Raw genomic sequence first — 14,517 nt, 5'->3', positions numbered from 1 at the left:
TGGAACTGAGTGGAAGATCTGGGAAACCTAACGGAACTGTGGGAGCCAATTAGTTGGGTATAGAAAAGATGAGCTCAAATTGGAAATAGACAGGTTTAATGAGCAATTTGTGGGAGAGTCATTCAAGAGGAAATGCCTTTGCCCACAAAACCTTTAAGCTATTCAAGTAGCAGTTTCCACCACTCCTCTAAGTTGTGGGCGACTAAATGCTAATTCCAACCAGACCTGTTGTTTGAAGTTTTTGTGTGACCATGTAGGGAAATGTGTGTGTCTGTGTATAGTGCTTGGCAAATAGTAGGTGCTTCTTAAATGTTTAATTTATTGATATACACACACGCATGTTATATGCATTGGGTGTCTGTATCTAATTTTTTTTTTTTTTGGCTTGCCTGCTTTGGTCCCAAAGGGCGAAAATGCATCCTTCCTTGAAGAGGATGTGCCAACATCAGAAGGCACTTGGGTACTTCCTGCACAGGATCCTGTAGCAAAAGCAGGCAATATCTGCCTGGTCCATGCTTTCTGCATTTTCCTTTTTCAGTGTTGAGCAAGCTCTCTTCACAGTGGGGTGTGTGTTAGAGAAAGGAGACTTGCTTGTGAACAGGGTTTCCCTAAGTAGTCTTTATTACACTGGTTTTTTGTTTCTATGAGTCATTTTCAAGACAGCCGACAGTAATGTGACAAGCTACCTTTAGTCAATCCCCTAGCTTTGTAGCCAGTAAACTGAAATTGCTCTCTCTGGGCTGCATGCCTTCCTACCCTTCTGGGCAGAGCTTAAAAATTCCAAGTACAAAAAAAATTTCTTGTCCTTGGAGCTACATCTCTTCTCCTTCAGGGACTTACAGATACCAAAGTAAGATGTAAGTCTGGTGTATGCCATGAGAATACAAAGTGAGTGACCCAGAACTAAGAATCAGAGTGGAGAAAAAGACAAATGAAACCATCTTTGACTATTGAACCCCCTGAAATTAAAATGTTAATTACATTCCTTGAGACAAAAGCATCCACATCACAGGATGGCAGCTTTTGCCTTATCAGATGAGAAAACCTGAGGCCAAGTTTATTTGGAGGAATGCTCCTACCTCTGAGGTTTTTGTGACGACCAAATGAGATGATATTTGTAAAGTGCTTAGCTGAATACCTGGCAGATTAATAAGTGCTGCGTAAATGTAAACTATTATTGTCATTTGAGTTAATATTAACCAAAATATATTAGTATTCAGTATTTCTCAAGATGACCTCAGCTTGTAAGAAAGATGTGATAAGTTTTATGTTGAGCCTTTTGTTGCTTGGAAACCAGAGTGCTTTTAAACCAGTGCCTATTACTGAACTGTGCAGTGAAGTAATGAGCGTTGGATCTCATCAGCTTGGGCAAGCTGTTGATTAAATATAAATTTAAAATGTCCCCTTAGAGGCGCTCTTCCCTTTAGCTGCAGGGATCATGTGGGGGTATTTCAGTCCGTTCACATCTGGTCTGCATTTACACACCCAAAAAGGCAAGTACACAGCTTGGTTTGTTTTTTTTTAAGTTTACAGTTCAGATATTTAAAGTTACCTCCTTTTTAGCTTCCACAGGCTGTGAAGGATCCAACATATCTGTCTTTCCTCTCCCCCTCCTTGGCCCCCCTCAGCTCTTCCCCCTTCTTTGAAGCCCCACCCCATCCAAAAAGGACACACCAAACTTGAGGAAGTTACCATCACGTGATTTTGACCTTTTTTTATTACTGGTACTCCTTGTCTTTGCACTCAACAATGTACATGTCATCTGAGGAGCCCAGCTGGCTTTACAAACACATCGAGTCTTTGGTTATTCCCCACACTCAGGGGGAAACAAGCCCAGAAGAGAGGAGCAGGGCGACTTGGGTCCAGAGTCACATGGTTTCAAGTGGAAGTTGTAAGAAGAATTTCAAAAACCCCAGGAGTCCTGTTCCTCTGATGGCATCACATATAGACACTTCAGTGTTTAAACTTTTCCCCTTTTGTGCTATAGATCAAAGGCATCAATGTTATGACATGACCAGAGGGGCACACCCTCCCCTCTGTCCCTCTGGTTCTGCTCTTTGGAAGAAATTAGCATAGTCATTAACTTAACTCTCAAAGCCTGTAGTCTGACACCAGCTTCCCCACGATAAGAAGAGCCTTGGAAGCCAACAGCAGCTGTTCTTTCTCTCTCAGGAGGAAGCACTCCATCTACCATCACGTTGGCAGTTCCTATCTCCAGCAGTCTGAAAAGACTCAGGAGTCTGAGCTAGGGAGATGCAAGAAGGTCTGATGGATATAACTGAGGGCAAATGCTTTGGAATCAGGGAGGATGCGATTCTGAGTCATAAACATGACAGATAAATAACACAGATTTTCAAGTTGCTTGGTGGGAGGAATGAAAAAGATAAGTGTGAGAGTTAGTGACTCTGTGTGTGTGTGTGTGTGTGTGTGTGAGACCTCTTGTGTTGTCTGGCTTTGAAACCAGAGGTGGAGGTCTTAAAAATCTGAACTCTATTTATAAAGGCAGGGAAAAGGGGCATGGGGTCATGAAAGACACATTACAATTACATACATCAACTGAATATATTAAAGCTTCAGAGTTTATTACAACTATCTTTACCCTTTCCTTGAGGTTCTAAGCCAGTCTAGATGTGAGAAAGGAAAGGATAGAGGAAAACCCCACTAAATGTGGAGTACATCTCATCAAAGTCTGTGTGGGCCAACCTGCCCCCAGTCACCACAATGTTCACTTCATCTCCTGCTTTCAAGTGTACAATGAGATGAAAAGTCCCAGTTCCACCACAGGTATGTAATCCCCCTGGGGGTTTGTGATATTCCAAGAGTTCTCTTCTGTATCCAGCTGTGTGCAGCTGGGCTACGCTGGCATTAGAGACAGACAAGACAGCTTCAACATACTCATCTCTCTCAGGAGTAAGGATGGCAGTGATCAGGTATCGACCATCATATGGGGCAGTAAAGATCCCTAGGAGGAGACAGATGTTCAGTTAATACAAACAAAAACCCTTTTCATTTAAAAGTGATGAGCTAGCAGACAAAAGTTTGGGTCCCTACTTATGTCTCTCTCTCTCTCTCTCTCTTTTTCTCTCTCTCTCTCTCTCTCTGTCTCCCTCTCCACCTACCCCAGTCCTGGTATGTATCTTCTTACAATAAGTCATTCTTCTTTGTGTGGATCTTTGTCTTCTAATTGTAACAATGTTAAGAAGAACAAACAAGTACGAATCCACACACAGGGTTTCCAGCTGCTGGGGCCCATCAGGGAGGTTGCATAATTAGGGCATGAAATTCCAATAGAACAGCATCAAATCACCAGGATAAACTTTCCCCTTAAACACAGCTCCTGAGGCTTCTTAGGAGGAGGACAGATATTTTTCACCAGTTTTATTCGTTCCATGGCCTTGGTCTCCCCTATACTACATAGGCACTGGGCCCGTTTCAGATACTGACACTATCCTGACTGTTTCATGGAAAACAATATGCTCAAATCTCATTTCCTCTTTTATGCTATTTCAAAAGTTTTTTTTGCAGTTGGTTAGGCCAGGGATGGGGAACCTGTGGCCTTGAGGCCACACCATTAGGTCCCCCACCCTGTTAGGTCCCACGACTCTTTATAGAGACTTATGCTGGAAACACCCAAAGAGCCAAATTCCTAATCTGCATCTCTTGGAAAGGCTGCTGCTGTTATTTCCTACATTGCTGTGCAAAAATACCAAGAAACGAGCAAGACAACTTCCTTAGAAGGAGGAACCTAGAGAAAGCACAAGACGTTCCACAAAGCACCAAGAAAAAAGTTGGTGAACAAGAAACCTGATGAGATCACGCATTTGGCATTTTTTCCTGAAAAATATCTGACTCCCAAATGTTTGGAGGTCAGTATCGGTGACTATGCTACAGGGTTTTAGTACCCACCGTGCACCCTGTTGATTTTTGTTCATCTAACTGCTTTCTGGTAAGCTGCTGGCCTATCCTGGACTCTAAACCAGAGCCCATCTGCACAAAGCATAGAAGGAAGGGTGTGGAAAAGAGGTGGCAGGGGACAAAGGGAGAGTTTAAAGAATAGGAAAACATGCAAATTTTGTGAACCCAAGAGCATTTTTTCCTCAAGCTCTTGTAAGGCAAGTATAAATTCAAGTCCAGGCCCAAGAGGTTGAACTACCACTCTCCATCAGGGTCCGAGGAAATCCAACTGCTTCAGTGGTGACTGTTGGCCTTGGCCAAGAGAAGTAATAACTACAGAGAGCAGGGTGAGCTTAAAGGTGCCTTGGCCTTCCCATCTACTAGGATCTAGGAATCAGGGTAAGGTACTCAGAAAAGGGTGATTAGCCCAACGCCACCTTTAGGAGTCCTAAGAAAAAAAGTTCTTAAGACCTCTTCTGGGGGTAGCTAGGTGGCGCAGTGGATAGAGCTCTGGCCTTGGAGTCAGGAGGATCTGAATTTAAATCCAACCTCAGATACTTGACATTTACTAGATGTGTGACCTTGGGCAAGTCACTTAACCCTGATTGCCTCACCAGAAAGAAAAAAAAAAACCTCTTCTGGTCTAATTCCCAAGGCACATCAAGACCAGTTCACCCATAAGCACCATATCAACCGGTGCACTGATGGACCACATCTATGATGATGATGAAAGTTTCTCAGAGCAGGGGCTTAATTTTGCCTACAGGATCATTTGCCCATAGGAGAGCTGCATCATTATGCAGTTACAGCAATTCATTCAGTAAATAGTTACTGATCACCCACTATGCACATAGCCTAGATGGGGTAAGCACAGAGGGGTTTCCCAACGGAAGGGAAAAAGCCTGACTTGGGAAGACAAATCAGACGGGTGAAACAGTTAAGTTCCAATGCTAGGCAGCATGTGGCTCAAGGCCAGATGATTATTATTGACCAAGGAATTAGGTTCAGGAAAAGATGAGGTAAATGTAGCCTAGAGGGAGGGAGGAAAGGCCTCCTGGGGTGGAAGGGGACCTGTGTATCCTTGAAAGCAATATTGGGGGAGGAAAGAAAGGACAAGGGTACAAGCAGTTGGAAAGAGAAAGAATATATTTATTTCCATGCTTTTAATGCTCTCCCTCCACTCTACCTTGCATGGGGTACTCTCAGCTGCTAATGTTTTTCATTTACTCTGTATATATCTTCTATATACATACATACACCTAAACTAAGGCAGCTAGATGGTGCAGTGGATAGAGTGCTGGGCCTGGAATCAAGAAACCCAAATTGAAATCTGGTCTCAGACACTTATCTGTGTAACCCTGGGCAAATCACTTAACCTGTCTGCCTCAGTTTTCTCATGTGCAAAATGGGGATAATAATAGCACCTAACTCCCAGAGTTGTTGTGAGGATCAAATAAAAAAAAAAAAACTAAAGTGCTTAGCACAGTGCCTGGCACATAGGAAGCACCATATAAGTGTTAGCCATCATTATTATTATTAGTTTATATACATGTTATTTTTCATGCATTAGGAGGTAAACACTTTGACAGTGGGGCCTTTTGCTTTTCTTTTTGTATCCTCAGCACAGAGCACAGTGCTTAACACAAATGTTTCCTAAATGGTGGTTGACTGGTTCATTGAAAAGAAAGCACTTTTTAAATCTTACCATACTCTGTAAGTTATTCTCACTGGAATGTAGGTCACTCTCTGGGAAGCACTGATGCAAAATTTATACTTCCACAGTCCCAATCAAGTTGCTAACCCTTGATAAAGAAATTGGAAAAGCTGTCTGGACAAAAGTGGGCCTTTGGAGGATCTTAAAGTATATGCAAATAGCTTTATTTAAACATGAACAAATAGGAAATACAAAGCTTAGGTATCTCTTGTAGTACCCAGCACGGTTTGGTTTGGTTTTTCATCACATAGATACTTGATAGATGTTTGTTAGGCTGTTATCGCCTGTCCTTCCCTAGACCTTACAATCAAGTCTAGGACCTTCTGCTCCCCAGGTGATTCTTTCAGAAAATGGCTTTTTCTGATTTTTTTTAAGTCCTCCCTAGTCTTGCTGTCAATACCTCCTTCTTGTATATTTTTTTAATTGCTCCCTAATGTTTTCAGTTTATTTTCTTCCATTCTTCTGTTGCGCCTACTCTCCCAGGTGAAAGAAGTACTAATATTAATTGATTAGAGGGACTATAAGAATGAATTCCCTTGATTTTACCTGAGCTCAGCAGGCTCCACACCATGGGTAGGAAAGCCTAGGAGTTCAGGAATAGTAAGAAGTCCAGGATGGCCCTGGGAGCCCAAGGCCATAGGGCTTAGAATCAGAAGGCAGGCTGTTTCCACCTAAAGGAAGCCGATAATGTCCCTCCTATTGTTTCACTGCACACCCAGGAGGATGAGGATAATGCTGGTTTAGTCCAAAACACCAAGTCAAAGTGATTCTTGTCTAAAGTTATGTTGACGGCATACAACATGCAGAGTTCCCACCCCCATTAAGAAGAGAATTTGGTTCCCTGCCATCTTTTTTTTTCCTTTTCGTTGAATAATACACAGAATTGGAAGGGAAGCTGAGCAGAGTGTCTGTTTGTGTCCGGTACAGAGCACAGCACACGGTGCACGCTTATTGAGTGCCAGATAAACAAGGAAAGCTCTAGTGATTCCTGTGGATGAGGGGCCTGTGGGAGGAGCATATAGAGCAGTGCCAGGAGAGGTTCTATTGACTAGCGAATGCTGAGGACGAGTATGGTGATCTCATAACAAGAAAATGTTATTGCATGTTGGTCTCCAGACCCCTAAAGCACATCATATTTTGCTGTATGTGAGATGGAGCAAAATTTCTTTTTTCAAAACAGCAATGTTGGGAAGAACACAAATTATGCAATCCCAACCTGCTTGAGTTCTTGGCGTCCACGCCTGATGGAGCTGCCAATCTCTCCCAGACAGGATGCCATCTCGGGATTTATGAACCCAAATATATTATGGGGATTTGGAGGGTTTCCCAACACTTTGGGGTCAGGAGGGCTATAGAACAGAACATGTGAGAAGAGGCTGAAATCAAGAGGTGTTCATACTGCCTCATCATCCCAACTCCCATTTCCCACAAAAGCTTACCAGTGTTTGGGTCGTAAAATTCTCCATCATTCACAAGCACTTTATTGAAGAGGACCACACCCGCTTCACTCGGAAAAGGTTTCTGAGTCAGACCAGCAGAAAATGACACCAGAGAGGCAGTAGGAATCCCTAAAACAGAGGAAATGAAACTGATTTGTCAGAGCTCTGGGTGCTGGGGTGTTCCTTCCCATTCCCAGGCTGCTGCATTGTCTGTTTGGGGGTGACTGGAGGGTGGGGTGAGAGAATGGAGAGTAAGGGTCAGGGGTGGGAACAGGGTAATAAAGTAGAAAGAGCTGCCTCTGGTCACTTAGTACCTGTGACCCTGGGCAAGTCATTTTCTCCATTCTGACCCATTAGTTTCTTAGGTTAAAGTAACAACATTGAACTAGATGTCGAAAACCCCTTCCAACTCTCTCTGTCTTATTCACAGAGCCATTTTGCGAGTTTCTAGGGGGTAGCACCACTTTTCTTCTAACTTGAAACAGCACCCACTACCAGTATCCTAGAGAATTCTCAGATTAGTGTCACATGCTGCAGAATGCCTTTGAAGGCAAGAATTTGGGAGCTGAGAAATCTGAGTAGGTAGATTCTGGGACGGCAGTTCTGCCTAGATCCAATTGAAAAACGTGACTCAGACTGGGACCCCTAAAGTCTTAACATGACAGGTTTGTAGCAGACTCACGCACATACGGGCTCTGGGACGTAAGCGAGGCAGAAAGATTTATGAAGGAAAATTCTCTATTTCAGGAATTAATTCCATACTGTTGAGAAGCAAAGTTTGACCACCACCTGCAATAGACTCCTTTTATCTACTTACGCTGAGCAGAAAAGGACTGTGCCCCAGGCACAGGACTGCTGTGAGGATCTAATGGGATAACATACACACACACACACACACACCACACACACACACATATACACACATATATAAAACATATGCCTCTGACACTCGCTGTTACCTTGTGATTCCACAGGAGGTGGTGGTTTAGGGTATCCTGCAAAACAAAAATTGTCAAATGTTACACAAAATCCTAATACATAACTAACTGATAATATTGGGCTGCCATGTCACTGATGGAAACAACAATGTTTTTTATCTTTATGATTAAATAAACATGCATACTAACAGCAAAACACGCTTGTCTCAGTCCCAGCATAATGGCCTTCCATCTACCCCAGCCTTCTCAACAACTTTCTTGGACTTTTAGAGTTAGATTCCAGGGTTCTACTGATAATGAGAAAGTTATCAGAGGGAGACTGAGATGGCAAAAATAGCTATAATAATACTTTAAAAGGCCTGTGGTGTCATCGATGTAGGTTTCTTAGACTGACATAAACCACACACCTCAGTAGACTATCTTTAGGAGCTGCTAAAGCCAAAAAATAAATAAATAAATCACCTGATGATGAACCAATCTGAACTTGGGCTGGTCCTTAGATAACAGATACACAGTTCATTAACAGAACCATCTTCAAAGGCTTTCCAGTTTCATAGGAACCTATAAAGCCTCAGCTCTGCTAGTATAACCTGAGGAAAACTGGGGTCACCTCTGTACCACCATACTTTACAAATATTATCTCATTTGATCCTCACAACAACCCTAGAAGGTAGGTGCTATTATTATCCCCATTTTACATTTGAGGAAACTGAGGCAGAAAATAAATGATTTGCCCAAGGTCACAGGGTCAAGATCTTTTAAAACAAACTACCGTCTAGTGACAATTTTTAAAAACTGGTTCTCCCCAACACACCAATGAAAAATTGTGAATTGGTAAGCCTATTTTGGAAAGCAATTTGGAACTGTGCAAATCAAGGGACTAAAATAGCCATACTCTTTGAACCAGAGACTCCATTAGTGGTGGAAAATACCAACTAAAAGAAAGGCTCTATATATACCAAAATATTTATAGCAGCACTTTTTATGGTAGCAAAAAAATGGAAACAATGTAAGGACCCATCAATTGGAAGACGGATAAACATATTGGTGGTACATGAATATAATGGAATGTTATTTGTGCTGTAAGAATTCACATATATGATGAAAGCAAAGAAACATTGAAAAATTTATATGAACTGATAGAAGTGGGCAAAACCAGGAAAATAATGTACACAATGACTGTTATTATCCCCTTCTTACAGTTGAGAAAACTGAGACAAACAGAGGTTAAGTGACTTGCCCAGGGACACACAGTGCCACAGCTAGTGAGTGTCTGAGGCCAGACTTGAATTCAGGTCTTCCTATCTCCAAGCCCAGCATTTTATCTACTGTACCACAAAATAACAGAAGCAGAATATTATAAAATTATATAAAGACCAACCTTGGTCCTTAAGAAGAGATATGAACAGACATCTTCCCCCAGTGCTTTGCAGAAGGCAGGATCTCCAGTTGTGGAATGGTGCATATATAGCCAGATTTTTTTTTCAATGGATTGATGGGTTTTGCTGAATTTCTTTTCTCTTATTTCTCTTTTTTAAAAAATGTCTGTTATAAGGGATAACTCTTTAGGAGGGGGAAAAGTTACAGAGGGGATTGTTGGTGATACAAAAATAAAAGATTATTGTTACATTAATAAACATTTATCTTTTAAAAATATGATTCTCCATTCTGATGGTTCCTAAGTTTTTCTATACCTGAGCTAATCAGTTTAATGTTCCCTGCCACTCTCATGTAGAAAATGATAAGAATGTGTTTCCTTTTCCCCAAGAAAGTGATGCTGCTGACACCATGGGAGAGTGTCTCCCTAGAACTGCTTCCCCAATGGTGTTCCAGCACTGTTTTCTCCCTGGTCCCTTTTGGAACCAATAGCATGAATTTCCCATTTATATTAAGAGACTGAGGCCATATCTGGTCAGGAGACCTAGATTCTCATCCCACCTCCACTACTTAGCTACCGTGTATCTTAAGGCTTTCACCTCTCTGGTCCTCATTTTCCTTGTTTATCAAATCAGAAAATTGGACCTGGTGATCTCAGTTCCCTTTCCACTGACATCCTATGGGTCAAAAACTCTAAACTAGGGGTTATTCACCTGGATTGGTTTCCTTTGTAATCCAATGTATTTCATTTTATGCATTTAAAACATGATTCTGAGCTGCGGTCCCTAGGCTTCACCAGACTGTGGGACACACAAAAAGGTTAAAGAGACTCTGCTCTGAATAGTTTAGAACTCAGACTTAATTCATGACTCACCTGGGGCTCCAGCATATCCTTCGGAGCTTGGAATTGGCCACCGACTATCCTGGCCATCTACACCATTGGGCAAGCCTCTTCCTGACATTACCATTTTCCCAGGAGGCCCAGCTTCCCCAGTCTCCATGATGACCCCTGTAGATCCTGGTAGGAAGGGCAAACCTGTCCACCCAGGTAACTCTGGATGGGGCGAAATCTGATCTGGGGGCAATGGCTGTAGAGGAGTCTTTGACTGTGAAGGCTGCTGAGGTATTCCTGGATGGAAGGGTTTCCCGGGAGTCTTAGGAGGCAGGGGGCCTTTTGATTCTGGAAGCTGCTGGGGTGTCTTTGGGCGTAATGATTCTTCAGGAACTTCTGGTTGTGATGGATCAGGGGAGCTTCTTGGTTGTTGTGGTATGAGCTGGGGTATTTCTGATGGGGCTTCTGCTAAGCATTGGGAAATGTAGAAAGAGGTAGGGTTAGGAATGTTGATCAGCAAATGGTTTAACCACAGTTTTCTTTACACAGACAACGGAAATAGTATAGCTTTTAAACAAATGACTGTGTTTTGTTTGTTTCTAAAAAGTAGAAACTAAAATCCTTCAGAAGGTAGAAACTGAAACCCTTCAAAGTCAGATAGCTGACATCCCTCCAATATGAGACTGACAAAAAGGCCCATCAGCCTAAGAAACTCTGTTCCCCAAGTCTAGTCGACAACCTCTGGCTGTGTTTGAAGAGGTCATTTGGTAAATGCCTTCTCTTAATAACATAGTGTACCTGATAACTGTATTGTCAGTCATTTTAGTCATGTCCGACTCTTCGTGACCCCACTTGGGGTTTTCTTGGCAAAGATACTGGAGTGGTCTGCCATTTCCTTCTTCAGCTCATTTTACAGATGAGCACACTGAGGCAAGCAACATTAAGTGACTTGCCCAGGGTCACACAGCTAGTATTTGAGGCCAGATTTGAAATCATTTCTTCCAGACTCCTGGCTGGTGCTCTATTCATTGTGCCAATACCCTCTGGGTTTTAGTATCTTCCCAAAGTGTTCAACTTTCCAACATTCCATTGTTATCACATTGTCAAAGCCTCTGTTGCTACAGATTCCATGACATGGACACATGGTGTGTATGAAGAACTTATCTCTGGAGTATGGGAAATCACAGTATTGTCTCAATATACTGAACAGGCACTGGGGTCCACTTTTCACAGAAAACAAAGACTAAAAGACAGAGACATGAAGAAAGCCAAATGAAAGACAAAAAAAATTAGGGGAATTCTGGCCTAACTAATCACTCTTTCCAGTTTTATAAATGATAATAATCTGTTCTCATTTTCTTAGCCATCTACTCAGTTCTAAAAATCAGTGTTCTATAATATTGACGCTCTCTCCTCTGAGCCTGACCCAGCTCCTTAAATGCTTCAGTCCTGGCCTCACCATGAAGGCACTGACTTCCTCTGGCTATTTTCAATGGATAGCTCAGTAGAGAACCTGTAATAGGCACTCCCTGGGGCTGAATCTGTCAGGCCCAGATCATTGGCAGGCCAAATGTGTCACTACAAAAATCAGTCTCGCAGCCGGAAATTTTCTAGTAAGAGTGATATAGATATATGTCTACATTTTATTTAATGCTTGGTTAAATGCAGAAATTCACCGAATCTTTGTTGTACAAACAAACCCTTTTTGAGAGCAGTAGAGCTACTTTTCCCACTAGGTATTCTTCCATGAGATCCAGATTTTTAACCCCTCTGAGAGATTTACCAAACAATAAAAAATAAAAATGGGGGGGGGGGAAGCCTTATATTTGAACTTAGCTTTCCAGCTTTCAAAGGATTTTCATATGCATCGCCTTGTTTTATGTTTACACCAACCCTTTGAAACATTAAATGAAAAGAGACTGATGGTAGCCTAAAATGGAAAAAGAGTATTGGAAAACTAATTATGAGTCAGAGCTCTGAAGATATGGCCAGAACCAAAGGAACAAAAAAAAAAAAAACCAGATTCCTAAAGCTAGACAGGACCTCAGAAGATTACCTACCCTGACCCCTACCTGAAACATGAATCACCCCTAGAAAATCCTGCTCAGACTTTCTGCTGAAAGACCTGCAATAATGGAAGCTATTTTCAGTGGGCAGCTGAGCAGAAAACCCATAAGTAGCATTGTCGTTACCGCCCAAGGTAACTCATTTCCTATTTGGGCAGTTCTAATTATGAGGACATTTTTCTTGATATTGAACTGAAATCTGCCTCCCTATAACTTCAATCGATTGGTTCTAGTTATACCTTTGGAAAAAATTTAAATCCATTTCAGTCTTCAAATATTTGAAGACAGCTATCCAGTCACACCCTTGAGTTTTTTCTTCAGGCTAAACTTTCCAGTGTCTTTACATAATTCTTATAGAGTTCAGTTTTAACACCCCTCATTCTCTGGAGGCATCCTTTTCAGAAGGAACTCTGGCTTGTCACTCTCCTAAAATGTGACATCCACAAGTGGGCTTAGTACTGAACATTGCTTAAGGCAGAGTTCCACAATCCTATCACTGCCTTCAGCCCAGATAGCAGACTTCTAAAGGTGTGGGGATGTGGATCAGCTTGGGAGGAGAACAGGGTCAGCATAGTAGGAGGAGTTCATGATCAAAGACTCATTTTGCCACACACACACACACACACACACACACTTTAGGGACAACAAGCCTTGTTTAATGCAGGGGCAACCACATATTTCTAATTAGACTTCAATAATAATGAACTAACCACGCCTAGCCCTATTTACTGTCAGACTATTCTTAACAGTAGCATCATCTATTCCAGAAAATGTTAAGTCCCAGATGGCCTACAATTACACTTTTCCCAGGTGACTTAGGTTTAACAGAGTCCTGGAGGTTGAGGTTCTGAACTAGTGTAGTATGACCATAGGGGAAATGTTCCCACATTTATTTTAGTGATTCCTTGCCTGCTGTTTGAGTTTTGGAAGGTTGGCCTATTTTCCCTTAGGATGCAAGCCTGTGCTAGTACACATGGCTGGCTTGGAATCATGCAGTTTATTAATACGTTATCTTCTTTAATATGCCAGACTTTTGTCACATAAACAAATGCTGGCTCCCTCAAGCGTCTTAGAATTCTCTCCCTTAAAAGTAGCAGCTGTTTGCCAGCAGTTCTAAGTGATGAACCAGAGACTCATCAGGGGTCACCCAAAACCTAACCCCAGGATATCTGCATGGATACTCATGGAGGACTCCATAGCATTTTAATTGCTCAACTGAACAGCTTATTATTGCTTTAACAGCAAGCTCCAGAGCAGTAAGGGACAATGACTATGAAGAATTCAGAAAAACAGAAAGACATGGGAAGACTTAGATGAAGTGATGCAAAGTGAAGAAATCAGGGCTGAAAGAATGATATACACAATGGATACAACCATGGAAATGGAGGCAAGGCTAAATTTCAGTAAAACTCAGGCTAAATATGATGGATAGTGCTGGTATCTAGTAATTACAATAAAGCAAATCCTTGCTTGCTGTTAATATTACATAAATACACATTTGGAATATATGTACTGTCAGTCACAACCACTCTTTTAGATGGTTGTTGCTTAACTGCTTTGGAACATGCACTTTAAAATGCCCGAAAAAACAACTTTTTAAAAATTAAAAATGGCCAGCTCCCATGGGGCCATTCCTTTGTCCATTCTACTTTCAGTGTAATTATGTCCTCATATCCCTAAGTGAGGGAATTTCAAATGGGAAAATCTCCTGATTCATTTTTTCTTAGACTCAGAATGGATTCAAGTACCACCACCAGGCCAGGAAGGAGCCACCCTTTCCTCCCTTGAATACCATTTTGAAACCAAACTCCAGGAAGGTGTTCCTGAATGGCCACAGGACTGGTAAAAATAACTAGTTCTGCCCTTAATGCCAACTGGACAGTCATGGACCCACAGACCTGCATACCCCGTCTTCAAAGTGTGTGTACATCTTATTTAGCTAGGGCCTCTGGACAAGTGCAATCAAATTCTGACCTCAGAGACCAGAGTTTGTATCATCTTCAACTGTCTGATTTATGTTCGTAAAGTCCACTGGGTCATATTTCTACTGCTTTTTCCTCTAATTCAGCCTTGTTCCTTCCTTTTCAAATTAATAAGTTTATTATCATTGAATTCACTCTATCAGGTAATAATCCATCACTTCTCCACAAAAGTTAAGTAAAACACAGTCCCTGCTCTCAGAAAGCTTACAACCTAACAGAAAGGTATCTCACACACACACACACACACACACACACACACACACACACACACACAC

At 41.9% G+C, this 14,517-nt stretch overlaps 1 protein-coding gene across 2 annotated transcripts in view; it reads right to left on the bottom strand.

The window, feature by feature from the left end:
- Window positions 1–1,684: 1,684 nt before the first annotated feature.
- The window catches only part of LOC114031835 (EMILIN-2-like), a 62,592-nt gene continuing 49,759 nt past the window's right edge, over window positions 1,685–14,517 (bottom strand). Inside the window, exons 5-8 of one of the 2 annotated variants that reach the window (XM_027846983.1) lie at window positions 10,237–10,662; window positions 8,007–8,042; window positions 7,048–7,176; window positions 1,685–2,962 (exon numbers count right to left, since the gene is read on the bottom strand). In XM_027846983.1, the coding sequence (XP_027702784.1) occupies window positions 2,625–2,962; window positions 7,048–7,176; window positions 8,007–8,042; window positions 10,237–10,662 (929 nt within the window). In that variant the 3' untranslated portion in view covers window positions 1,685–2,624. The remainder of the gene's footprint in view (window positions 2,963–7,047; window positions 7,177–8,006; window positions 8,043–10,236; window positions 10,663–14,517) is intronic. The other variant, XM_027846985.1, reaches the window with a different exon arrangement.

The sequence above is a fragment of the Vombatus ursinus genome, unplaced genomic scaffold (genome assembly GCF_900497805.2).
Source record: "Vombatus ursinus unplaced genomic scaffold, bare-nosed wombat genome assembly UNPS02015255.1, whole genome shotgun sequence".
Taxonomy (NCBI): domain Eukaryota; kingdom Metazoa; phylum Chordata; class Mammalia; order Diprotodontia; family Vombatidae; genus Vombatus; species Vombatus ursinus.
This window is presented reverse-complemented; position numbering and strand designations above follow the sequence as displayed.